The 27,306-nt window shown below is 40.1% G+C and overlaps 1 protein-coding gene across 1 annotated transcript in view; it reads left to right on the top strand.

Annotated features, from left to right (window-relative positions):
• The window catches only part of TMEM11 (transmembrane protein 11), a 72,046-nt gene extending 47,780 nt beyond the window's left edge, over window positions 1-24,266 (top strand). Inside the window, exon 2 of the mRNA XM_078664221.1 lies at window positions 23,405-24,266. Within this exon, the coding sequence (XP_078520347.1) occupies window positions 23,405-23,921 (517 nt within the window). The 3' untranslated portion in view covers window positions 23,922-24,266. The remainder of the gene's footprint in view (window positions 1-23,404) is intronic.
• The last annotated feature ends 3,040 nt before the right edge of the window (window positions 24,267-27,306 follow it).

Here is a 27,306-nt window from a genome sequence, read left to right as displayed (position 1 = left end):
GCGGGATATAAACATTTGACTCTTTGCACTTTAATACTACTCTTACCTTCCTTGTTGTGCTTCACAACTGTATCTGTCATCATGATATGAACCATGATTTGTATATATTGATATTGCAATGCGACCTTGCTGCTTTGTTGTTTATAAAATGACAAAGGTTTAAAAAATACTGTCCACAAACACTAGAAACACTAGAAAAAATATAATCAAACAGTGCTGTAGGAAGAAAATCAAGAATCAAAATACAGTAAATAATACATATGAATAGGTACAAAAAAATTAAACTAGATACACGAAAGGTTGTGTGCTAATACAAAGTTACCGTAAAAGTAATTAAATTATTATACATTTTTAATCACAAACAACATTTTCAAAACATTTGGGGTTAGTCTCCTACCCAGTCTACCCTTATCACTAACTGCTGTGTTCATAACCCCAGGTAATATCGTCACTTGTGGCTGAAGTGGCAACATTCGATGAGGTCCTAGATCCATGAATCAAGTTAGCATTTGCGTTTGGTGCATGCACGTTCTTATTTGTATCTGGAACGTGCACAGCCTTCTCCAACCAATCAAAACTGTCTGCCTTAGGTGAACCACAACTATGCCTTTTTGCATTGAATATGGAAAGGCGACTAGCGTGCCACACCTTCCTGTCACTCAGTAAAGCTGCCTTACATAACATTTTCCTTACACTTTAGGGAGCTGATAATTTACGTTCACCTTTAAAAAAAAAAAAAAAACAACAAAAAACATTTCCCTTTTTTGACCTTCAAGTCTCGCACATTCAGTTCTACTTTATTCACACTATGTGACTCATCCTATTAGTTCTTTTAACAAGACTGTGTCACCTCTATTTTACCCTTGACTACATCAGGCGATAACCCATGTTATCCTTAGTCCATGGTGTTCTGCCTCTCATTAAGGTAAAGAGACTATGTTCAGTGGTACTACAAGGTGTGATTTTGTTAACCGACAACAACATTTTGATTTCACTTACCCAGTCCAGATGTTTACTGATTCAATGATGCCATAAAATACTCGATTTAAAGTGTTCCACTTTTTTTATTGCTGTTTGGATGATAGGTTAAAGTCTTACTTCATTCTTACCAAGGAATTCTAAGAACACTTCTGTAAGAATTGGCCTCAATTGTTTCTGATTATGGTCTTAGGAAAACCTTTCCTTTGAGAATTTTCTGCCGAAAATCCCACCACCACATTGGCATCTGCTTAAATTACCACCTTCACCTCCGGTCAAATAGAAAAATGGTCAATAACTACATTAGCAAAATGAGCAATACTATCATTATTTTGTACTGGCCCAAATACATCCACTCTAATCCTCTACCACGGCATCTGTGGTGATTCAATGGGATGTATAGATGGTTTAAAGGTGATCTGTGACTTATCTGAATTAATACATTTTATACAGTCTCGTACGACAGCCTCAACCTGTTTGTCAATTCTCGGCCACCCATAAGAATGTTTGACTCTATCCAAATACCCTTAATGGCACAAGGCTACAACCTTCGACCTCTTCTTATCAAGAACTTATTCTCAACTGAAAGTTAATTTTTCACTTCCCAAAACTGCACCAACTCCTCGTCCAAAATTATTTTGTCTGCCCTCCCCCTTTAGTGACATAATCTATTACTTTTTTTCCCAAAAACACATTCTGCTGCACTTCAGTTTTCCATTTTTCAGCAAATGAACAATTCAAATCACTACCAATCAAAGCTGGCACCAAACACTCATCCCACTCTCGGCTACAGCCATTCTCTAGAATGGCACCTAGGATCTGGAATGCACTCCCACCAGAAACCAGGCTTATCCCGTCCACTATACTCTTCAAGAAAGAGGTGAAGGCCATCCTTATGGCTAAATACACCTGAACACTATTGATACTGGAACAATGACAGTATTTGGCTCCCACATTATCGGCTGTCTGAATACTTATCTATGTCAGTCCATTTTTTGTCTGCTTCTGGATCTAATTCATTGCACGGATGCTATACTATTGATTTCCAACTTGTTTATTGGGTCGTACACTAGGACTTGAGTGCCTCAATAACCTGCAACGCACCCACTACTGACTACTACTTTGCTTTCAACATTGTGTTTACTCACCCTCTGGGGTGCTATAATCTTATCCGTTTAGACATTGTACTGCTTCCATATTATTGTTTCTTGATTGTTATTACTCTGTATACTCTTGTATGATTGATACCCTATTTTTGCATCTCACTGTCTACGGAATGTCATATTGATTTAAGAGTCTTGTTTATCCTACCTACTGTTTCTGTAAAGCGCTCTGATATCTGCAAAGATCTTGTTCGCGCTATATAAAACTTTAAAAAATAAATAAATAAATAATCAGCAGAGGTAACCCACTTAGAAAATCAGCAGTTTTAATGCATGCTTCAGGTATGTATTGCATCTCGTGTAATCAAGCAGTTACATTGAGAATCTCACAATTCTAGGTGAAACATTGTAGAGATCTTCCACGGTAAGCACCGTAAGGGTTTATGGTCGCAACTCAAAAAGACCTTTGACCACCATACAAATTGACTGAAATGCTTTAGCCACATACACATTCTGAGGTTTCTCTCTCTATAGCAGAGTATTTCTCTTCTGTTGGCGTTAAGGCACGAGAACCAAATGCAATGCCACAGTCCTCGCTCCTTCCTTACACTGAGATAATATTGCTTTCAACCCTTTGCCGCTAGCATCAGTTGTAATAATGCTTTTACATTTTGGGTCGAACACCCTGCTAAAAGGGTTCCTTGCATATATCCTTCTTGATATACTGAAAAGGAAATTAACAATCTCGAGACCAGTCACACTCCCGATCATTTTACAGTAGTCCCTGATAAGGTATAATTTTCCTGCTAGGCCTAAGAACTTTTATTTATTTAACGTGTGTAGTTGATTTTTAAACCATTACATGTGTAATAACACGGAATATAAACATAAATAAAACTGCTTAAATACAAATGTAGTAATTCTACAGTTTGAATGAGTTCTGAACAGGAGGCATGATCTAATTGTCCATAGCATGAAGTACATTTAGAATGTGTTTAGGTATGGAAGATTTTAACCGATTGATCCATACATGTTTCAACAGGACCGTTGGAATGTGCACAACACTCGAATAAAACCTCTTATTACAACGCGTAGTGGTGGTGCAATACGTATGATCTCCAATTAAAAAAATAAATAAATACATTACATAAACTAATTTTAAGTGCATTTAGTGATAATGCAATAAAGATGGCCTCCAATATAAGGTACATTTCCATATCATAAAACTCACTTAAAGTATGTTTAAGCCTAGGGTTGATTGATCCCTACTTGTTTTTAGAGAGCTATACAGTTGTGCAAAACACTCAGAATAAAACCTCCTTTTGGCGACACTCTGAATAACTTCCAATCTAAACAGATGATCTAGTTATCCATAAATGTGAGATTGATTTAAATATGTTGTGGGCTTGGTTAACTGTTCCTTGCATGTATCTACTGGGTAATTAAGTGTCCACAACGTTCCCAGAATGGATACATATTCCACGTCAACACATAGTCTCGATCTGTTTTTCAAAGTACCTCAAGAACTTAACAGATCCAAAATTCAAGCTGGTGTTTGAACTGTATATATTTTCAATGACTGCATATCTGCAGTTGTGGACTTAAGGAAACCACTCTCCCATCCTGAAGTAGGGTCTGCGCTACTTTGGAAGTTAGGGCTAGATTCATATTATATGGGTTATTGTAACTTCCGCTATGCTACATCTGTCCTCCGTATCATTTCTTGGTTTTATCCACGGAGGTAGACTGTCCAGTGTTGGCAGAGCGCTGAGCCGGTGTGGCAGAAAATAGCTTTTTAGGTGCTGGTTATAACAAGAATTCATATAGAATTGCACACCGGGCATCACTTAATTGTTTATTATGAAGGCACGATTTTCGTCCTTAATGTGTGGCGGTGGAACAAGTCTAATGGCTTCAGCCAGCTCTTCTTTAGGCAATATGAACTTCCCACTAATTTAACGTCCTAGATAACGTGACCTTCCTCATTGGAAGCCTCTGCCATTAAATCATATTTTTCCAAAATTCCTAGTATATCATCTTGGGAAAATGACATCATTAATGTCCTTGAACAACATATACATTAGCCGTTGAAACATGACCGCTGCAGAAGCCAGTCCAAAAGAAACCCAGGGGCTTGCTGAATGTAGTGACGTGTTTGTTTTCCTGGTATACCAGTGAGATAAATTGGGAACCTATTCATATTCTTTGTTAACGCTATTATTTTACTGATGTGTGGTAAGAAAAACCTATCCACCAAGCTGTTGTTGTTCAAATCCTTTAAATCGACACATAACCTGATGCAGCTTTTGGCCTTCCGGGCCACAACAAGAGAAGCCACCCAGTTGGAAGATTCCACTTGCACAATTACTCCAGCACTCACCAGCTTATTCCATTCCACAACCACTTCTTCCTTGATGCTAAGTGGAATGTTCCTAACCTTGTGAATACATGGTTGCACAAATGATTTTTTTTTTTTTTAGGACTGTTATGCTAAAATCCACTCTGAACCCCAGTTTCACCTGAAAATAATTCAGGAAATTCTCTGACATTTTCCTTAATTTGGAAATCTCAATCCACAAAAAACACTGGATCTCGACTGTTGATTTCAACTAAGATACCTAACTCCCTTTGATCCCACCAACCCTTCTTCACATTATAAAGTTTACACTCTGCAAATCTATTCTACATTTCAAATTTCGGTGTGTGAAACCCAAGTAATTTAATGAGTTCATCACTAAAACGTTTTGCTTTAATTTCAGGTTGTTTCAGATCAGCACCAACTACTGTAATGAAACACTCATATCTTTTTTATTGATTATGGTATATGGTAAACCAGAGTCTGCAACTAAACTTATGCTTGCACCTCCCACAACAATATAACCCTCTGATTTCCTACTTGGTTTAACACTGACTCCTAAAACATTTTAATGAATACACCACTCGGTGCTTGTGTGTCCCCTTTTTCCAAATCTGAATGATCAGCTTCTTGAGTAAAATCATCCACTATACATTTAACTGGCGTATTGTTGCAATAAAACCCTGATGAAATTACTCTTGACACCACAAATCGAACACTTTTGAATTGCTGCAGGGTACATTTGCTCTTAAAGGTATTCATCCTACACTTGTTACCATCTTTTCCAGTAGAATCTTTTTTCTTACTATCTCTAACGGATTCCTATTGCGTTGTGATGACTTTTGCACTCCTGGGTGTTGCTTTACTAACTAGATCTACCACCTCCTTTAAACTTGTATATTAGTGTTATTGAATGCATCTTAATTCGATCCCTAATCAATTAATCATACGAGTGCTAGTTTCTTAAGTGTGAAAAAATACTTCTTAGTTTTTTGATTAATACACTGTTTCCCTTGGAGAACACCAGTCAATAGAAATACTGTTGGCGAAATATACATGTCTAAATCTTCATTGGCATGTGAAAAACATTCCATTTGCCATCCAATCTACGTACCATTATATAGCAAAGTAACAGTATTTTCTTATTCCTTTGTGGTGAGAACACCTTTTCCTCAAAGTTAGAAAGGTAATTGCCAAAGTATTCTTTCCACTCCTACCATTACATTGAGGTTTCTGCCCGTCACCATAAATGGTTGAGGGGATGGTAGATTTAGTGTAGACCTATTTTCAGGTTACTAATACCACTAACCAATCCTGGAATTTACCATTCAGATATATAACTATATACTATGAATAAAGCTGCCTTGTCTATTTGGTGAATATTACCTTGTCTGTATGTGAAAATGAGTATAAAAAGTCAACATGTTTTCTGCTCGTTTGTACATTTCTTTTTGTATTTATATCACATGTTGTTAAGCGCTCTGATACCCATGGGTCACGTACGCGCTATATAAAACTGTTAATAAATAAAATAAATAAATAAATAAAATGCAGGTGTGTATCTGCTGATACATAAAGCTCCTTCCTCAGCATTGATTCCTCCCTTTTCCTTGCTGACAACACAGCCCAAATTCCAATGGCTCCTAACACATTTCCAAGTATTTTGCAGGAACTACGGTAAAAATGGTTGACAATATATGTAGCCACGTCACCCAACCAGTTAAGAGGACAACTTTGCAACCGTACACTAGGCTTATTATACATTTCCAGTGCTTTGTCGTGATCCAAGACAAAATGGCAGCTAGTGTGATGACATTACACACTGAGTGCATCTTGTCAGCCAGTCCCAGGGTGCGATGTTCAATGTCACTCCTTCCACATCTTCTTGAATTCATTCATCAGTGCTGATGCACCCATACATACCCGCACGTTCTTTCATTGGGACTTGGATTCCAGCATACAAAGGTGGAACAGTCCGGCTCGCGGTGAGAAAAACCTGCTTGCGGATTTTGTCCGTAACACACATCAAAACCACCAGCCTGGTGGTTGTACCGCATCTTTTCCAGGCATTCTAACGTCCAGAAAACCGAGAAAGGAGCGTAAGCGTGCTCATGATTCCACAAGCACACTATACTGTACAACCTTAGCTAGGGCAGCTTCGAGGAACTTGCTGACTTTGTATTAGTGCCATCTTGCTAAATGATTGTTTTTTCAGGTCCAGTGCAGACGTTTGTTTGAGAGGCATTAAGTAGTGAAAAAGCAGACCAGAGACTTGCTGCTTAGCTTGATTTATTTTCAGCAAAGGAGACTAGAGAGGACGTGAGACACCTTCAACCGCTTACCCAATAATAAAAAATAAGCATAAACATTAGAGAAACCAAGTGACGGTGTCGCACTCGGATTCATGACGATGTGAATATTCCATCAAAGATACAAAAACAATACAGGAGTTAAGTTTGCTATTCAGGCTGAGCTTATCCCATTTTATTGCTCTTCTTAATCTTGCTCTTTTGAAAAGGTTTTTTGATTGGAACATTTTTGATGTAACAAGTCTCAGGTTAGATTTGGTTGCCATTTTATTCTGGAAAAATATAGGAAACTGTGTTCTCTGGGTCAGGGAGTGGCTTGGTCATTAGAATGTTTTAAAGTGCTTTGCGGGAGAAATGACAATTTTTGATTCACTTGAAGCGGTATAGAAGAAAAGTTAGGAAGTGCATTTTTCTCATGTGCTACTCGAGTCAACCTCTCCGCCAATGGTTTAAAACTTGACTGCCCATCAAGGAGAAAGCAATGTGAGCTGTGGATGGGTGTTTCCAGCTGTTGTATTTGTAGCTGAGATGCCTGGAAACGTAACAGCAGGGAAGCAATATGTGATAACTACTGGTACATTAAGGGACTGTGGGGATACATTATGTTGTCTACATTTGGCTACAGCTATGGACGATTTCCATCACATAGTAGAACATTCTCCGAGTGCTCTTTATTGCAGACTGTCTATAAGTTGATTGCTTCTGATGTATGCTTGTATTTGTATGAGATTATAAGAGAGTATATTCAGTGTTTTTAAGTTTCATGTATGTTAAATGCGCCTAGCTGAATTCAGTGGTGAGCTACAAGATGGAAAGAGTGGAGTCAAGAAAGAGAAAGTGACTGATTAAAAAAAAAACTGTCATGTTACAGAGCCTTTTGATAATTGTAATAAGTAGTGTTAGTATTGATCGTTGTAAGGAAGTATTTGGACAAGTGAATTTACTTTGTAAAGTATCTGGAACAGTGACTGCCCCAGCCCACTTCCCCCCCAAAAAGAGTAGTGTTGTGTCCTGGCACTGGAAGCTTCGCTATTCAAACACTTGCTGCTGCTGTTGCTAGAACAGCTTTTTCCTTTCTTTCAACAGACTAGTGTCAGCACTGAACAGAAACTGCTAATAACATCTGCAACGTGTTCAGTATATGACAGAGGAGGAGCATTGGAACGTGGAAGCCTTGATCCATAAGTAACGAAGAGTAGTGTACATATTAAATTGAAACTCAATCCATTCTTTTCACCCTTTAAATAAATTTGGAGTATTTGAGAACATCTTGCTAAATAGGTTTAATCCTGTTTATTCATAGAATTAGCAAATGTTTTGTGATTTATTTTAATCCTCTTCCTTTACTTTTTTCTGTTTAATTTTTCGAACCAATGTCTGGTTTTCTGTAAACCCCAAACTGCATCATTTTTACTTTATTTTCTAGATACATATTTGACCTGGACTGTTAAAAACAAATTTGACAGACTTGGTGTGGACCTAGTGAGTTGTTAATTTCATACTGTATTGTAGGTTTGTTTACATACTACCTACAGACGGACATACAAAACTCTAACATTGTAATCTGACAATTCTCTTCTCCTTTGAGGCAATACTTGGTTGAAGGAACTTTGACCGCTTTTACACTGTCAGTGCCATGCAATAGGCCGCTGTGCCAACTTTGCAATATTGAACCATTCTTCCTTACTCAGGTGTTCAAGCTCTTGCTGATGCCTACAGGATAGCATATGTCAAACACAGTATCAAACCGTCCTAATGCAGTATCACATACTGGGTAGACCTCTGTAAAGAAATCATCCGTAAATATCTAGCAAACACTATACGCTAAACAATATCAGCTTTTTAACATCTCTTTAGTCAACACATGGTTGATTGTTGCATTTGGATTTCAACCTTCTTTCTGGAACCTTTTGGATGATTTTTGTGCTATATAAAACCAGAAATAAAATAAACAATCATTCTGAAAGGTGAGTTTCCACTTTCTTGCATATGGCCCATTTCTTCAATGACTTTTCTATACTTCGGTCGTTTCATATTCCCATCTCTAGTGTTGCAGAGAAATCCAAGTTTTAATATTGTATCGTGTTTTTGTATATGTTTTTTTGCTTTTACGGCAAATATGCCAAATTAAGTTGATCTTGACATCCAAGTTACTTGAAAATGCTGTTTTGAGTTGTTTACACCTAACATCATAATTTTCATTCACATTAAAATGTCCCTCTTTAGTTTTGTTACACCACAAAAATGTTTGCCACATGGTGCAGAAACACAGGAGTGTTTTGTGCATACTTAAAAAAGGAGTCGAGGTGGTCTGTCTCAACAGTGGCCTACATCTTTCCAAAGTTCCAAAAAGTAACAAAAGGGTTTAGGTCTCTGGCCACATGCGTATATTTAAATTAAAAAAAAAGTAAAATTTGCTTGTCAATCTGAAAATTGCTTAAGAACAAGTCAGTGTGTGCGACAGTAACAATCTTGAGCTGTGGCAGGGAAGTTCACAAAATTTGTTAGGGCAGGCTTTTTCAGCTTTTATAACACTCAATTTGGCTCTTTACAAATGTATTGTGACATCGGGGCAGAGTTGATTACCCATGAACTACACAGGCCTGCTTAACAAAAAGAAAGTAAATGATTTATGTTTTCGTGCAGTTGAAGATTTACCCCTGTTTTCTATTCTCCATTGTTCCTAGTTGTACTTCTGGAAAGCTGAACCCAAGAGTTGTATTACAGGAGTACCTGTGAGAATGTTGGGTGATTCTTCCCAGGGGCTCCAATACCTGCTAGGTGTAGTTCTCTGTAGCAGAGAAAGTCCGCACAGGGTTTACTGGCGTACTAGTGGAAATGTTTGGTGACTTCCCAGGGGTTCTTATTCCCTGCCTAGCGGAGATGTCCGCATGGGGGAATGGGTTTTCCTACACAAACACACTTTTTTTTCTGTGGGGAAAACGTTTCCTGTGGAGAAAGCCGTTCCCTTACTCCCCCCACCATATCTGATCCATTCCACTTCCCATCCTGGAAGCAGAGTTACTCTAGCTGTTGGGTGGAGTGAATGTATATGTTCCAGGGTAGAAAGGCATCCGAGAGTAGTATTGAAATGCTCCAAAACGTGAATTTGGACAAAACATATCTTGGAAACGCCCATTTCCCACCCCTTGAGTAGGATTTAAAGTGCAGATTTCTTTACATCTGTAGTGAAGAAAACCAAACTTGTAAATGCATTAATGCCCTAAAGGAATCAGTTTGTGAATTCCTAAACAAGCATCTGCAATGCAATAGCTAAAATCCTGGTGTGTATATAATTAATATTTAAGGTGATTAGCCCTGTTTGTGCACTAATGCAAAGATCCATAAAAATGTCCTCGCGTCCTTTTTAAAACAATCTCATCCAGTATTCCTAAGCAAAACTCCGGTGGAACCTTCCAGTTGCTGCTGCTTCTTTGTTTTTCTTTTTTTTTTCTTGATAAAGCTATTTTAGCAGAGAATATGCTCACTATACTCGATCATACACAACCATACCACTTGTGTATGACTTTCAAATACACATTGAAAAATCTGGTTGTGGCCTAAGGGCCAGAGCTGCTGACTTTGGTTCTGGGAAACCAGACTCGAAACCCGATGTTGACTCGACATCCTTTGATTTTAGGCAAATCACTTACTCTTCTGTGCTTATAATAAAATTAATCTCTTTATGTACTGTTATCTGTTGCTAATTTGAAGAGGTCCAAATCCCTTGGGCCGTTTTCGAGACTTGTAAAACTGAAATATATATATATGGCTTCTAAAAGGCACCACTGGGATTTGTTTTAACACACATGGGAATGAGTCCTTACCCCAAACTTAATTGAAAAAGTTTTTTTTCAAATTTACTTAAATCACTGGTATCAACACCAAGATTTTTCAGAAGCCTTGTGATTTTAGTGAGCTGATGGCACATGTTAGCATGCCACAGAGAAGTGTTCCAGCTCAAGACTCCAGTGCAGTTCACAAACTGGCTCTCTTATGGAATATCTTGGCCGGAGTCTGTCATTGTGCTTGGTCAAAGTTGTGACGTTTTCAAACTGTTATTACGTTAAAAAATCCCCCCATCCCGTGTCCATTAAGGCGAGGTGGGTTGCAAACGTTTGTTGTCCTAGAAATTGGGTTGTGATGTCGTGTATTTCTATAGGTTCTGATTCGATCCCCCTATTCCTGACCCTATTCTGGTTAAACTTACTAGCTAGTTAACTAACAGTCAGCCCATGAGGCAAGAAATCCCCCATGATGCAGATACCGTTATCTGACGCAGTCACACTACGGCACAGGAACGTGTTATCTGATTAGGTCATAACGCTTGAGATCTAATTAGACAAGCGATATTCCTCCAGCCCCTGATAAGGCATACGACGTTCTCATAACAAATCAAACCTATGACAACCTGGATAATCCGTGCGGCCATTGTTTTGATTTCACAGAGAACTTTAGTAAAGAATGTGCTAACGAGCAAGTCGTATGACATCTTTATTGACGTACCTATGTCCATCCTTACGTCAATCTCGGCACCTTTAAGGTATAAATATTGCCGACCTTGCCCTATGCAAACACACGCGTGGTGACAAGACGGAGCAGCCATACTTGCCGAAGCCGAGAGCAGAAGCAGACCCCGCAGGCAGCAGCCCCGCCTTCCTGACGCGCTGAGAGACGCGCTGCTATCTCAAGCCGAGAGACCCAGCACCGGCGCTTCTGGGCAGCCCTCGCAGGCAGCCTGGAATATCGAGAGCAGAGAAAGAGATACCATTCCTCATTCATCCTAAATTCCAGGTACAGAACTGAATAACCCCTCCTAGAGAATTCTTTAGTTATTCACTTGGCAAAAACAAACTTAAACTAAACTGTAACTTTCTATTCCCGCCCACGCATTAGACTTAGGTCAGGTACACTGGGTAGGCGTATTTAGAAACACCAGTTGAGCACGTTTAGTCAAATGTATATGTGTATGTAAATATATTTTAATCATTTTAAACATCATATGGCTCAGAAACCATATCAATGTTTTTACAGTATTATTTTATACTATTGCTTCTAATGTATGCACTTTACTTAACTATAAGTATTGCAATAATATCGATCCATTTCTCTTGTACGAGAAAAGAGACTGATCAATAAATAACATCTTTTATTGAACACGCCCGTCTCTTCCTTTTCTCTACATTCTGATGAGACTAAGAATGCACGTACTGACTGAGTAAAATAATTGCCTTGTGCTCACACGACTCTCGAGATTGACTCTTGATTAGGGGAGAGCAAAGTTGTCATGTTCTATGGTTGTCAGAAACTAAATCCCTTCTTGTCTAATCAGGGGAGTTCATCCTTCCTTGAACATTCGAGAAAGTTTCTAGCGAACTCTGAGCTTAGCTGGCAAACCCAAAAATTAAGTCTAGTTTCGACAGTAGTAGACCTAGTTAACGTCTGGCCTAGGCCTTTACTGCTGTAGGTACTATTCCAATGCGCAGAGCCTATTGGGAAAATAGGAGCTACACTACATGGCGCCCAACGTGTTTGGAAAGGGCGATAAAACTAACGTAAGACATTTAGAGTAACTCAGTCGTGCTTTCTCACTCAGACCCCTTCTCCCAAATACTCCAAAGACGTCTGGAGTGGGTGAAAGGTTATTATATCCTCCAAAACCTCGCAGGAGGGAACTCCTATGTATGGTTCTTGGTCTAGTCAACGTTGAAGGATAAAACAGTTCCAAAATATTGTGCACCTAATCTCTGTTTCCATAAAGAAACCTGATCTGCAAATAAAAATAATACCATCCTGTCAGTAAAATGGGAGACAGTGATGGAGAAAGAGAGGCAATTAGATTAGCTACTGAAATAGCAGATGCTGATGCTACCATGCAAACAGCAGACCCGGATATAATACTCATCCAGGTCGCCAAAAGGAGATCTATAACCTTAAAACTTATAGAAAATGGACTGACACCTAGAGGTGGCACAGTCATATTCGTAATTGAGGCACACGAATATCGGCAGACAGAGGTATACTATACATGGATACATTTTCCAGCAGCAAATGCTGTAACAAAGTACTTCCACTATTACAAAGTAGAGGAACCTCCTGAAACGTACACTCCTTTCGAGGAGGTGGAAGTACCACTCAAATTCCAAGAGCATTTGCTCTTATTTGATGGCGCCCTAAAACATAATAATCACATTACAAGGCTCGGTCCTTTAGGAAGACCAGGAGCAACGTGGCCGGTCTTAGCCGGATACACACCACATCCAGACATCGACGAGATGACTGCACCAGAGCTATTAATACAGCTAAAACAACTACTAAAAATTCACAGACAATTAGTTCAGTATGTAATGCGGACTTCAACAATTCAGCCAGCGATTAAAATTCCACAGCTGACCCCTCACCAGGGGAACACAAATAAAATCACACCACAGAACATCCAATCCTGCCTAGGTAAAGTTCCAGCTAAACGGGAACAGATACCATTCTGGTTGGCACAGAAAATCACCCAAATAGAGGCGGTGTTTCCTGACACCACCCCATTAGAAAAGCACAGGATTCTGACTATATGTCTCCCAATGGGAATCGCACCACACATTGAGGACTGTGACACTTGGGGTACGGTCTTTGCTTCAATCTACACAAAAACGCACGGTGTTCCATCCATTTCGGTAATACCAGATGTGCTAAAACAAATTCAAGATGAATACGGTCCAGAACCTGCTTTAACTCTTGGTATGAAATTACTGAAAGACTTCAAGCAGGTCTCGGCTATATTACTAGCCAACATAAAGGGTGAAGCAGCAAACGTGGCGATCCGCCAGAGGTTAAAAGAGACAGATATAGCAGACCAACCAGCTGAAATTGCCAGAATCATAGAAAAATCCTATGAAGAACTAGGCAGAGATAGTCTAGGTGGAATACCAGTAAAACCGCAACTGACTACAAGTCCAGAAAAAATATTTTTTAATAATAATTCACCAAAAAAGAACTGGGATGGAAATAAACAATCCAATCCTAAAGAAAAGAAATTCCAGTCCAGAGGAAGGTCTCCTAGGCGAAGAGAGAAATCTCCAAACCCGAGACAAAGGTCACCTCAGAGTGAACCCTCTGGGAATAGGTATAACCTTAGAAATAGGGATAATATTAAAAAACCTGATAGATATCAAGACATTGATACACGTCCGTCTCAATCTTTTCAGAATTCCTCGCAGAAATCGGAAAGAAGAGGACGATCAGAAGAGCACGCCAAGTCCAAAGACAAGGAACCTGCTCAACTGAAAAAGAAATCACAATTTCCAAAAAAGAAGGTAGCCAGTATCAAGGTAGTTAACAATGCCGAGAATACTGAGGACACAACTGAAAAACGGAGAATGGGCTCAGACAATGCTAGACAGCGCAGCAGAGGTGAGCATAGCTCGCAAAGTCCTTATGAATCATCTGGAGACAGTGGACACGAATGAATACCTTCAAGTGGAAACTGCAGATACCAGAGTTAGCAAGCCCCACAAAATATACGAGATAACATTACGTATAGAGGGAGATAAGACTAGGAAAATAAGGGGACTATTTTGGGATAACCTATCCAAGGGCTATGACATCCTTCTAGCTGAAAAAGACTGGCCACCGGAGTTTGTCAGGGAGTGCCCTCATGGCGAAGAAGTAATTATGCCTGCCTTCTCGAATCAAATACCGATTCATAAAAAATACACACTTGCTAGAAAGTGGGCAGTGGCCTTAGCACCTGCTTTATATAAAAATCACGTAGGATGGGATGAGGATTCTCCTCCTCACAAAGTCCAGTTAAAATCACAACCTACTGCACAAAGGCAGTACCCAATTAAGCAAGAAGCTAAAAAACAAGTAAATGAAATACTAGATCAGCTAGAATACCAGGGGGTGATTGAAACTTGCACCTCACAAATGAACAATCCTTTGTTTCCGGTCTCCAAACCAGACAATTCGTACCGTCTAGTTTTGGATTACCGACACCTTAACACATGTTGCAAAACTTTTGCAGTGCAAAACTCACACAGTGCTGCACTAATGAATAACATAGTGCGCAAAAAATACAAAACAACCTTGGACATCTCCAACGGATTCTTTTGTCAAAACATAGCACCAGAGAGCAGATATTTAACTGCATTTTCAGTAAATGGCACTCAAAAACAATTCTGTCGGTTAGCCCAGGGGTACAAGAACAGCCCGGGGGTATTCTCAGCGAGAGTAACAGAATTACTACAACTATATGATGATGAAGCATTATCTTATGTCGATGACATTTACTTAACAGATGATGACTTGGAGACTCACTTGAAAAGAGTGAACACCATAATACTTGGTTTCGCTGCAGAGGGTTACAAATTCAACTTCAAAAAGTCCAGAATTGCCCATCTGACGGTCCTATTCTTAGGATATGAGTTATCAAGTGAAGGCAAAAGCCTGGCAGACAATTTCCTAGAGAAATGTGCCGTAATCCAAGCTCCTAAAACACTAAAAAACCTACAGTCAATTCTAGGCTTCCTAAATTTCGGAAGAACTTACATTGCAAATTACGCAGAAAGGGTCAAACCCCTTTACGATCTAATTAAACCAGACTTTAAAAGATCCAGTTGGACTCAAGCACACACAGAAATTTTGAGATCCTTACAAACAGACATGCTATTTAAAACAAAATTAGAAACCCGTGATAATACACGCAACCTTGTGATCCGAGTCATCCCAGGGAGATGCGGATTCACATACCTAACCTCTAATGAGGGAGATAAGGTACCAATTGCATTTAAATCGCACTTGTACACTAAGGCTGAAATGAAATTTAGCCCAACGGAAAAAATTCTTACAGCAACACAGACAGCTATAGCAAAAGAACGAGCCCTGGCACAAGGTAAACGAATAATAATCGTGACACCAATACCAGCCTTAGAGGCGGTAACAAAGGCAAGCATTCCTAATGCGAAAGCACTCCATCCGAGATGGATACAATGGGCTAACTCTCTTGCTGCAACAGACGTGGTGTACGAATTTGATCCTTACTTAAAAACACAAGAATTTCTACAATATGAATTCGAATGTCCTCTGCCAACCGAAATTCTGCCTCTAGACCAATACGGCTGTATAATATATACAGACGGATCAGCACAACCCGCAGTAGGGGGTAAACAAGCTTACAGTGCTGCGTGCGCGATTGTTAAAGGTCGTTGGCACGAAGGGAAATTTAAACCAACCCTAACTAAGACCCAATCTCTAGGAGATTGCACAGCTCAGCGAGCTGAATTACTAGCATTCAAGATGGCGCTTGAAAATACCGATCGAGAATTCCCCACACTCATAGTGTGCGATTCGTATTATTGCGTTCAATCTTATAATGAATACTTGCAGATCTGGCTTCAAAATGGTTTCAAGGATGCGAAAGGAGGCACAATCAAGCATAAAATGCTATGGGAACAAGTAGCTCTTTTACAAAAAGAACTACCAAAGACTCACGTGATACATACACTGAGTCATCAACGTGATGGCGTTCACGTTGCAGGGAATTCATTGGCTGATGAGGCCGCGAAGGCAGCTGTGCAAACGGCTTCCGTAGCTGCCATCACCCGGTCAAAAACAAAAATAGACAGCGAAATATTACAAGCTGTCAGCGCTTCTGAAAAGGATTCGATAGAACCACTCCCTAAAGGCTTTCCATTAAAGTACTCATACATAACAGATGAAAACAATGTTCCTTTTGCTCAAATCCCTGGAGTGGGGGATAGGGCAATTCCAAACATGGAACACAGATTAGGACTAATAATAGCGGCACACGAAGGGCTTGCTTCTACCCATGCTGGCGTCTCAGCCACAGTATCATTATTAAAACAGAGATACTGGTGGCCGCAAATGAGAAGACAAACAAGGAACTATGTTCTAGCATGTGAAATATGTCAAAAAATGAAAGTATCAACTGTGAGACGTCCAGCACAGACGCCCCTTCTAATCTCGGATAAACCATTAGCCTGTGTTTATCTAGACCACTGTGGTCCCTTACAAAGGGACGGTAACTATAAATATATCTTGGTCGCAGTGGACTCATGCACGAGATTCATATGGATGTGGCCCCAGCGAACGGCTGACGCCAGAACTGTTATAAAAGATTTGCGGGTCTTTATCGGCACATACGCAATTGGCATTCTGCATTCGGACAATGGTCCTGCTTTTAGCTCTCGGGCTTATAAGGAGGCCATGGTCAGCATGGGCGTGCAATTGCGGTACTCTTGTCCATTTCACCCTGAGGGGAACGGAATTGTTGAAAGAAAAAACCGCGACATAAAGCAATCTATAACGGCAAAGGTATTAGGTTCGGGAGCTGGGTGGGTCAAACATCTAATAAGTGTCCAACGTAGTCTAAATAACTTGCCAAGAAATTCTCTGAAGGGATTCAGTCCGTACGAATTATTATTCGGAACTAGGATGTTGATCTCTGACCTTGATAGTCAGACTTCAGTGGTAACAGAAAAAAGCTTTGATGTCAAAGACCGTTTGGCTATTTTGCAGGACTTAAACAAAACAAGAAAAGACCTGAGCAACATACAGTTGAAAGAACAGCCAACGACCACTGAAGAATCACCACCTGTCCCAGCAAGACCTGTCTGGATTCCAAAAGTCTGGGATCTAGTCAGGGAGAAGATCGCGGTAAAGAAGGAATTTGGGCCTTCTTACAGAAAAGCAGTTCCTGTATTGTCTGTCAACGGGACAAGATCAGTTGTACTACCGCCACTTGCTGGAAAAAAGGAGAACCGAGTTGTATCCATCGACCTGGTAAAACCACAACATGTGGCCGATAACCAACAGTAGGCCAAGTGGACTCCCAATAAGTAGCAGAACACCAAGGTTTGCTACCAGTACAGAGGTCCTATCAAAGAGGCTCATCACATTCGAAACGCCTACAGAAGAACAACAAGGACTATGCAACAATGCAATAGAACTTAGACCTCTGAAAACCCAAATAAAGACATTTAGCAGAGACACACCAATCTATACAGAAGTACCAAGTGAAAATGCAAGAAACAAAAATCCTGAACCAATTGGAACAATTGACAGAACTGCATCCGGTTACTTCATCAACTTCGATGATTCCTCTGAAGGCTTCAGCGAACAAAAGACACAGCCATCATCAAAATCCTTTAAAGACAAAGCGAAGGAACTTTTGAAACAACTGAAAGAAACATATCTAGTTTCTCCATGGATTGAATTTTGGGTGGGTTTTGGTGCATTTATCCTCATACTTTGGCTCATCATGGTATTTACCTTGGGACGCTTCATTGAGGGAAAATATGCTAAAATGGACACAGCAAGTCAGAACATCAACTTGGTCCTCAAACCACACACATCTTCACACGTCGAGAAAAGAGAACTTTCTTCAGAACTTTCTTCAGCCAACTTCACAGCAATTCCAATATCTGGTGGGGTAGCCTGGGACAACACTGACTATGAAATTTATGGTCCGGTCGAGATCCTGAAATATCCACACCAAATCAAGATCTCCTTGAGTGACTTTGCAAAACCAACCTGATTTGCTGATGATTGGGACTTTGAAAGTATAAACAATATGATGTCTGACTTAGTAATGTCTGCTAAATTTACAAAACATGATTATTTGCAGGGTTCTACAAATTATGACAGCATGTACTGCTATAACCATTATGGTAACCATTTCTTGCATAAATCTGCACAACCTAGAAATGTTTTAAATTATAATCAATGGGAACATTGTGCAACACCTCCAAAAGGGAGCTCTAGAACCGTGTATGGCAAATATTCATATTTTTCAGGTTTTAACATAACTAATGCTGAAACATTTTATTACAAATTATCAAACAAGACAGGGATGAAAACCATGATAACCAACACAAAATTGATATATTCAGATTCTTTCTTTGAAAAAATGAATACTTTTGGATTTGATTATTGGGACAAACATGTTGATTTGAAAAGTGTTTGGGGTACAAAAGAATGGCAAGTACAGGGTATAGAAGCTTTGTTTAGAGCCTGCATGATCCCAGAACAAATGATATTTTTAAATGACACCGTTCAACAAACCACCTGTCTTGGCTTAGCCAAAATCAAAGATTTAAATAACCTGTCTATTCCAAAGCCAACAATGTTTAGCAATAACTCTGAAACAGATGAAGAAATAGACATAAACCATATACTTAACCAAAACAGAACACATCCTGATTGGAAACAATGGTTGATCTGGCCCACAGATACAAATAACTGTCAAGATAGATTCCTGAATAAAACACAGGGTTTCAAAATGAACAGGCCAGACCCTAGATATCCCCAAAGACATCACCCAGGGATAATAACAACCTACAGTGTGGGCAAATTATGCCTTCAATGGCTACAAACTTCCACACTGCCTGAAATTAAGCAACACCTAACTTTACTTACTGATGGTGCTGACTTGCGTGATTTCATAATGGGACCACGCAAACAGCGTCAAAAGCGTTTCATAGCAGCCTCTGTATATGCAGCATACAATGAGGCCTGGAAGGTTACTCAAATTGAGACAGCAGAAAGAATACGGGAAATTGACCGTATTAATTTGGAAAAATCACTTTCTGTAGTGGACAATGGGTTAATGACTCTGTCCTCCAGAATTTTTTCATTGGACAGCATTGTGTCTTCAGCAATCGATATATTATCGCAAGACTTACTGTTATTACAACATGGTCAGTCACAATTGCGTTCTATTGTACAGCTTGGCTGGACGTTACAAAATCTGCGTTCAGGCTATGTGCCTTGGCGTTTAATCAACACAACGTCACTATTTCAAATCTTTAACCTTACTGATAGACAAATCGGTATGGCGCAGAAGGGTGCTGATTATACAATCTTGAGCATTGAAAAACTAGAAAGATTACCGTTGACAATGTCAGAACGACCTGTCAGTGAATGGATAATCCACGGAATCATAAATATTCCAATCTCAACCTTCAGGTTTCAATACTGCCAAAAATATATACAGGCTGGCATGTACGAGAAATTGGGAAAGGGGTACCTTAAAACAACATGGAACCTGCCCTATTCACATGCATGTATCAGTAACAAAGGACAGAAAGTGTTTCTTAGTGGCATCAATTGTGCTATGTCACTAAGCGGCACGCTTCTGTGTAACGGTATTAGTTTGCACGGAGCCTGTGAAGGGAATTCATACAACCTTTCATGTCACCAGCAAGGCGCACCTGCAACTGAAATAGAACCATTCTTTCAAAGACTCTATAATGGGAGTTACATTCTTATTGTAGACCGCAGATGCTGTAGTCTTATGCCCGGGACTCCTTATCTCGTCACTACGACGGCGAAGGTCAAGTGCTGTGGACGTTCTTTGTTCCCCAGCTCCTTTCCAGACAGGGAGGCGAGGGCATGGCCCAGTTTGAAAATTACTTCTATTCGAATAAACACTTTAAGCAGAATGAAAACAGTGCTTCTTCAGACGCCTACAAGGCTCACGTCATCTAAAGAAACGTATGATCTACAAGTCGCAAGGACTGCAGAGATACATACATTATTATCAACTAATTCCCCCGTACATTTCGCGGAAATCCTGAGCGAAATCTTAAATATTTCTGATACCACAGGGGTCTCAAAGGTATTTAAGACAGTATTTTCGATGGCATTAACACCATTCAAAGCCATACTGGGTATTTTTCCAGATTTCGTCCATTCGATTTTTGGCGGACTTCCCCTGATCCTAGGACTAATTGCAGGAATCCTATTCCTAGACCTTATTTTTCGTTATGGCAACCCATGTCACAGATCAAACTCTCGCGACAATGGAAGATACGATCCTAGCCATTGGATACCGGGACCGGATATCAAAAATCCTGGGACTATCCCGGCTTAGAGACCTAAACATGACTTGGTTTCTATCATTTCGACCAATGTGGCAGAGGTGTGTTTTACCTGTACTAAGGTGTCTGCTATGCGGAGAAGAATGCGTGTTAGACACCTGTCTGACGCTACAATCGGATGCGCCGGTGGATGCAGATACACTGTTGGTTCCTACCAAGGTTCACGCACTGTGCTGCCCTCAAAGGCTGCCAATTCTGATGACGGCATTCCTGGAATCTTCACCACTGCGATTGAAGAGTAGTGAAGTTCAAGATGAAAGCAGCATCGAACAGGTACGACCTTCTGTCAGCAATGCAAATCAGAATGTCAATGGAGACAATCATGCGCATGAATGCATGGTTACCCCTATTTCCGACTTAGAGGAACTTTCCCATGAAGCTGTTGACAGTTTTTTCGAAAGCCTGAATGATATGATGTTCTCTCCGGAACAGAAATAGAGACTTTTGAGTAAACTCGCACACGGCGTTCCCTGAATTCGGCCTTCAACTTTAAAAATAAAGTCACATGAACAATTACAATCCAGTTCACGGACAGCAACTTTTTTCAGCAAGCCCCTAAAATATTTTTCTATATATTTTTTCCCGGGACACTGATTTTCTGCTTAAAGTAAGAGACTATTCCTAGAGAACTAAGATTTCTATTTTAGATACTTTATAGACTTTATAGACTTTAGCTGCCCGCTGGTATGTTCGCAATAGATTTTATGTGATGAAATGGTTTCGACTTTTTTTCTGTATAGCCATATTAAGAGCCATTTCATGTGTATTGATCATATACCAACAATCAATAATGCATAACAATGCGTGTTCACTTTTGCATTTAATTCATAGCTTAAGTGCATACAATATATATGACTGCAATTTTTCAGTATATTTGAAAATTTCGAAATGCATTTATGTATTTTGGGGTGGTAAGGTATACACTATACTCTATAGTATGTTGTACTATGTTATACTATGCATAGATTAGTAGATATGACCATAGTTAGCGTGGAGTGGGTGTCGTGTATTTCTATAGGTTCTGATTCGATCCCCCTATTCCTGACCCTATTCTGGTTAAACTTACTAGCTAGTTAACTAACAGTCAGCCCATGAGGCAAGAAATCCCCCATGATGCAGATACCGTTATCTGACGCAGTCACACTACGGCACAGGAACGTGTTATCTGATTAGGTCATAACGCTTGAGATCTAATTAGACAAGCGATATTCCTCCAGCCCCTGATAAGGCATACGACGTTCTCATAACAAATCAAACCTATGACAACCTGGATAATCCGTGCGGCCATTGTTTTGATTTCACAGAGAACTTTAGTAAAGAATGTGCTAACGAGCAAGTCGTATGACATCTTTATTGACGTACCTATGTCCATCCTTACGTCAATCTCGGCACCTTTAAGGTATAAATATTGCCGACCTTGCCCTATGCAAACACACGCGTGGTGACAAGACGGAGCAGCCATACTTGCCGAAGCCGAGAGCAGAAGCAGACCCCGCAGGCAGCAGCCCCGCCTTCCTGACGCGCTGAGAGACGCGCTGCTATCTCAAGCCGAGAGACCCAGCACCGGCGCTTCTGGGCAGCCCTCGCAGGCAGCCTGGAATATCGAGAGCAGAGAAAGAGATACCATTCCTCATTCATCCTAAATTCCAGGTACAGAACTGAATAACCCCTCCTAGAGAATTCTTTAGTTATTCACTTGGCAAAAACAAACTTAAACTAAACTGTAACTTTCTATTCCCGCCCACGCATTAGACTTAGGTCAGGTACACGGGGTAGGCGTATTTAGAAACACCAGTTGAGCACGTTTAGTCAAATGTATATGTGTATGTAAATATATTTTAATCATTTTAAACATCATATGGCTCAGAAACCATATCAATGTTTTTACAGTATTATTTTATACTATTGCTTCTAATGTATGCACTTTACTTAACTATAAGTATTGCAATAATATCGATCCATTTCTCTTGTACGAGAAAAGAGACTGATCAATAAATAACATCTTTTATTGAACACGCCCGTCTCTTCCTTTTCTCTACATTCTGATGAGACTAAGAATGCACGTACTGACTGAGTAAAATAATTGCCTTGTGCTCACACGACTCTCGAGATTGACTCTTGATTAGGGGAGAGCAAAGTTGTCATGTTCTATGGTTGTCAGAAACTAAATCCCTTCTTGTCTAATCAGGGGAGTTCATCCTTCCTTGAACATTCGAGAAAGTTTCTAGCGAACTCTGAGCTTAGCTGGCAAACCCAAAAATTAAGTCTAGTTTCGACAGTAGTAGACCTAGTTAACGTCTGGCCTACGCCTTTACTGCTGTAGGTACTATTCCAATGCGCAGAGCCTATTGGGAAAATAGGAGCTACACTACAGTGATGCTAAAGAATTTGTGAAGCACTATGCTAGACAGTTTAGCATGTTGTGCGCTTCCATTTTGTTCATTTGTATGCCTTCAAGAGTTATACTTGTTTGCTTTTTAACTGCTTTAAGATAGAGCTAAACTGGTGCTGTTGAGCTACATTAAAGGACAGCATACACAGGTAGAGAGCGGTTCATATTTTTTTTAAAGGCCTCAACGAAAGGGGTTACTAAACTTTGTAAAGACGTGTGGGGATAAGACGATAACAATTAGGAATAGGGCTAAAGACTGGTTTAAAGAGCGTTTGTAATGGCACAAATATTGAGTGGGTGATGCTTCATGACCTATGTTTCTGATTACAAGCTTTCTTCCTCATCTAAATAAAATATCTTCTATCTTTCACTAGGGTTGCCCTGTCCTCCACTGAGTGCTACATTGTCCATGAGATCTACAATGGGGACAATGCACAGGACCAGTTTGAATACGAGTTGGAACAGGCCCTCGAAGCCCAGTACAAATATATAGTGATAGAGCCCACGCGTATTGGCGATGAGACGGCCCGCTGGATCACTGTGGGAAACTGCTTGCACAAGACCGCTGTTCTGTCAGCTACTGCCTGCCTCTTCATTCCACTGGCACTTCCATCTGATTACTCTCATTATGTCTCGCTGCCCGCTGGCATGCTAAGCATCGCCTGCTCTGCTCTCTATGGCATCTCATGGCAGTTTGACCCGTGCTGCAAGTACCAAGTAGAGTATGATGCCTACAAACTTTCTCGGTTGCCCTTGCACACACTCACCTCCTCCACTCCTGTTGTGCTGGTGAGGAAGGATGACGTGCACAGAAAGAGACTGCATAACACGATAGCACTTGCCGCTCTGCTCTACTGCGCAAAGAAGATGTATGAACTTTATGCTGTATGATTTCTGCAGAAGAGCAAAGAGTTTATCAAAAGACCAGTGTGAACCAATGGTAACACCTTTTCCTGAAGGATTGAGAAGTTTGGTTAAAATATATTTGGTATTTTTAAAAGAAAATTCACGTTAGAGACACTGAAGTTTTTTTCAGTTCATCGTTAACACTTCAGTTGTGGATCTGCAGTGATCTCAGTACTAAGCAGTGAACGTTTTACTCTGAAATGGATTGTTAGCAGGAAAAATGTTTTAGAAAAGTATTTTTTTTGTTAAAACATTTAAATATGATATTCATTGTACCATACTGAACCAGCCAGAAGTCATCATGAACATTAAAAAATGAATTTAAAGACACATGGTTTCTGGGTGTTTTTCTTCTTTTTTTCTCTTCACCCATTTTAGGTCGAACTTACCAGACCGCATGTCTTTATCTGCTTGCTAATATTGTGCTCTTACCAAGAGCATGGAGTGGTTTGCAGCCCTCTCATTGCTCAACATTGGTTGGCTTTAATGTCACTCATTTGTCTGCTTCCTGTTATATGGTTTGCTTTATCCATCATGTGTCTGCCCATCTAGAGAATATTTTTCAATTTACTTGTGTCCTTCCACTGCTCACTTTTTAGGAACTACTTTCTTAAGCACTCTGAGGTTGCGTATGTCTTCGAGCTGACTAGTCTGTTTCTCTTCTGCTCTGTTGCTCTTTTGTCTGTGCTTTTCCCAACTCCACTCCATGATGCTCCCATGTGCTTGTCACCCTGTTGTTGCTTTCTCAATAGTGTGCTTCTCGCGTTCTCACACTCTATGTTGCTCTCTCGCCCCCTATTTGTTTTTCCCTGTCCACCGACACACTTGCTTCACCCACTTGTGTCTGTTAATTCCACCCTCTTGTTGCCAATGTATATTCCGCCCGTGTTGCATCCCCTCCATAATTAAAAAAAAATTGATGGAAAAAAAGCTGCATGGGGTTTCTTTTTATTACCTTGTCCAACCCTGGATAGTAAGTAAAAAAAAAAAACCGGTCATTTTGCAGGCCTGTTTGATGCACAGACCTACAAAATAATGTGGGCGTCTTTTATTCTTTATCTGTGATACACAACGTCCCTGAAGTTCCCTGGAAAAAGCAAATAGGTCCAGAGGCGCGAGATTTGTTAGCTGTGTAATGCTTGTCATTTGGGCTGGCTAGCCATTTCCTGTGTGCTACAAAATGTAATTTATAATTCTTTCCACATTTGCCAAATATAATCTAGACCGTTCTTTTTGATGTTTCTGATACAACTGTAGTGAAATTTAAATGGTCTTAACTGGGAATTTCAGAATGTGAATGGCATTCTTGATCTTGATTTGTCTTTAAATCTTCTTCATTTTTACCCAAGTGCAATTGTACTTCCTATATGCATGTGCCCTGTGGCACACTCACTCTTCAAACCTTTCATGGTGCCTAGAAACCTTAATCAAATCAATCAGATGTGCAATTCAGAAAAAAGAATCCTGCCTGGGCCTCATAGGCCACGGAGCATTCCTCTTAGGATGCACTGGATCTCACTAGCCCAGGTGCCATGCTTAATCGAGCAGTGCTTCTCAGGTGGCTTCGCAATACTACACAGATCTCACTATGCGACTTTGTCAGAGGCCTTCTAATCAGTCTATACGTCTGAAGACTTTCAGTTCTCAATGTGAGCCATACAGAATTCCGTGGCCGGATTTGGGACAGACTATAAGGAAATCCATTTTCGTTTTAATGTCAGTGGATGTCCTTTTTAAGATTAAATACTTAAAATAGAACCGTATGGGTAGTAAAGTTCCCCAAGTTAAATTGAAGGTAGACATGTTTTTGCCTGTGTCCCTGCCCAGGACTGGCGGTAATTCTTCAGGACCAATAATAATGTAATGACTAATCTTCCTAAAGTGAGGCCCATAAATTGTATTGATGGTGCTCACCCACAAGAATATTCATGAGTGTCCTAATGAGTATATTCGACATATATACATTGAGTCAGTGTCCCATTTTAGGGACCTGTTATTACAACTGCTGGTGGCCCATCTCCCCACTAGAACAGGCTCCTTGGGTTTACGTGGAGAAGAAAGTTCTCCTTGTAAAAGTATTTGCCCAGCATTGAAACTTCCCACGGTGCATCTACCGTCCACACTGTTCCAAAAGCCTAGCCAACTTTTCCAGAATGCTTCATCAGGTGGGCTTTTTATGCTGGTAATTATTTTGTGTGTACGACTGCAAAAGGTGGTCTGATCTGTTTTGTGTATTCCTGATTATAAGAGGATTCGGTTGGCTGTGGAAATGTACACGATTCAACAGCTGATAGAAATGGCAATTTAGTATTATTTTTATGAGTTCATATAATACAAATCCTTCCAAAAAAAGACTGACAGTTAACTTGTATGCACATCTAGATTATTTTCCTTCTAACCATTCTGCTTTCAAAGCATGTCTTACGTTGTGGCGATGTTCTATTGGCCTTTGGTTGCAGCACTAATTGATCATAAACCTACATTTGGCACATGAGGTCATTCTAAACGTAAATTGAGTGATGTTTCCAGTAATTGCTTCACACCTATCTACTCTGCTATGTCCTGTAAGCTTGCCATCCCTTTACATGAACTGTGTATGGTTGACTGAGCAGCCTATTTGTTGGACTTGCTTCAGAATCCTTCTGGAGCATTAAAAAATATTTGTTTTTTATAAAGACTTGGATTTTTCTAGTTAAGTGTTTTAAACATTTGGGTGTTGCTCCATTGACATTACAAGAACTTAGAATTTAAGTCTGGTCCTGTGGTCTTAATTCCCATCAAGCACAATATGCACTTTGGCATTGAATTGAAGTGTCTCGTCAAAATTGGTCCCTACAAAAGTTACTATTTTGTTTAAGGTTGAGCAAGATGGTGAAACAAAACTGATGGGTGGAATTCTTTAAACATAAAAATAGATCTTCTGGGGCTAGATATCTAGTACTTGCATACATACACTGTATGCCAAGAGTATGCTGCACAGTGAAACCACTGTTCTTAGAAACACTGGGCTCAAGAATAGTTTTGCAGCGTGAATCTTTTCTGGATTTAAAATGCTGTGCATTATTCCACCATCTAGTGGTTGGGTCCAGAATTCTAGTATTTCTTTATTTTGCGGGGGGGGGGGCCGAGTGGGGGGGCGTTGACGTACCACCATTTGGTGTCCTTCTGTGACGTCAACGTTTGGTCGCCATCATCAGAAGGAGAGAAGAATCTACAAAAATAAAGGATAATCAAAAAACACCGTTAGGACATTTTTGTGACTTTCAACCCAATACAACCGGAGATCGATGGAGGGTCTAAAAACCAGAACTTTGGCGACGATCTGAAAATGCTCATGCAGGGGGCCCCCTGTGCGCTGTAATGGACAAGA

The sequence above is a fragment of the Lissotriton helveticus genome, chromosome 10 (genome assembly GCF_964261635.1).
Source record: "Lissotriton helveticus chromosome 10, aLisHel1.1, whole genome shotgun sequence".
NCBI classification, from domain to species: domain Eukaryota; kingdom Metazoa; phylum Chordata; class Amphibia; order Caudata; family Salamandridae; genus Lissotriton; species Lissotriton helveticus.
Note: the sequence above shows the minus strand (reverse complement) of the source record. Positions and strands in the feature narration are given on the sequence as shown.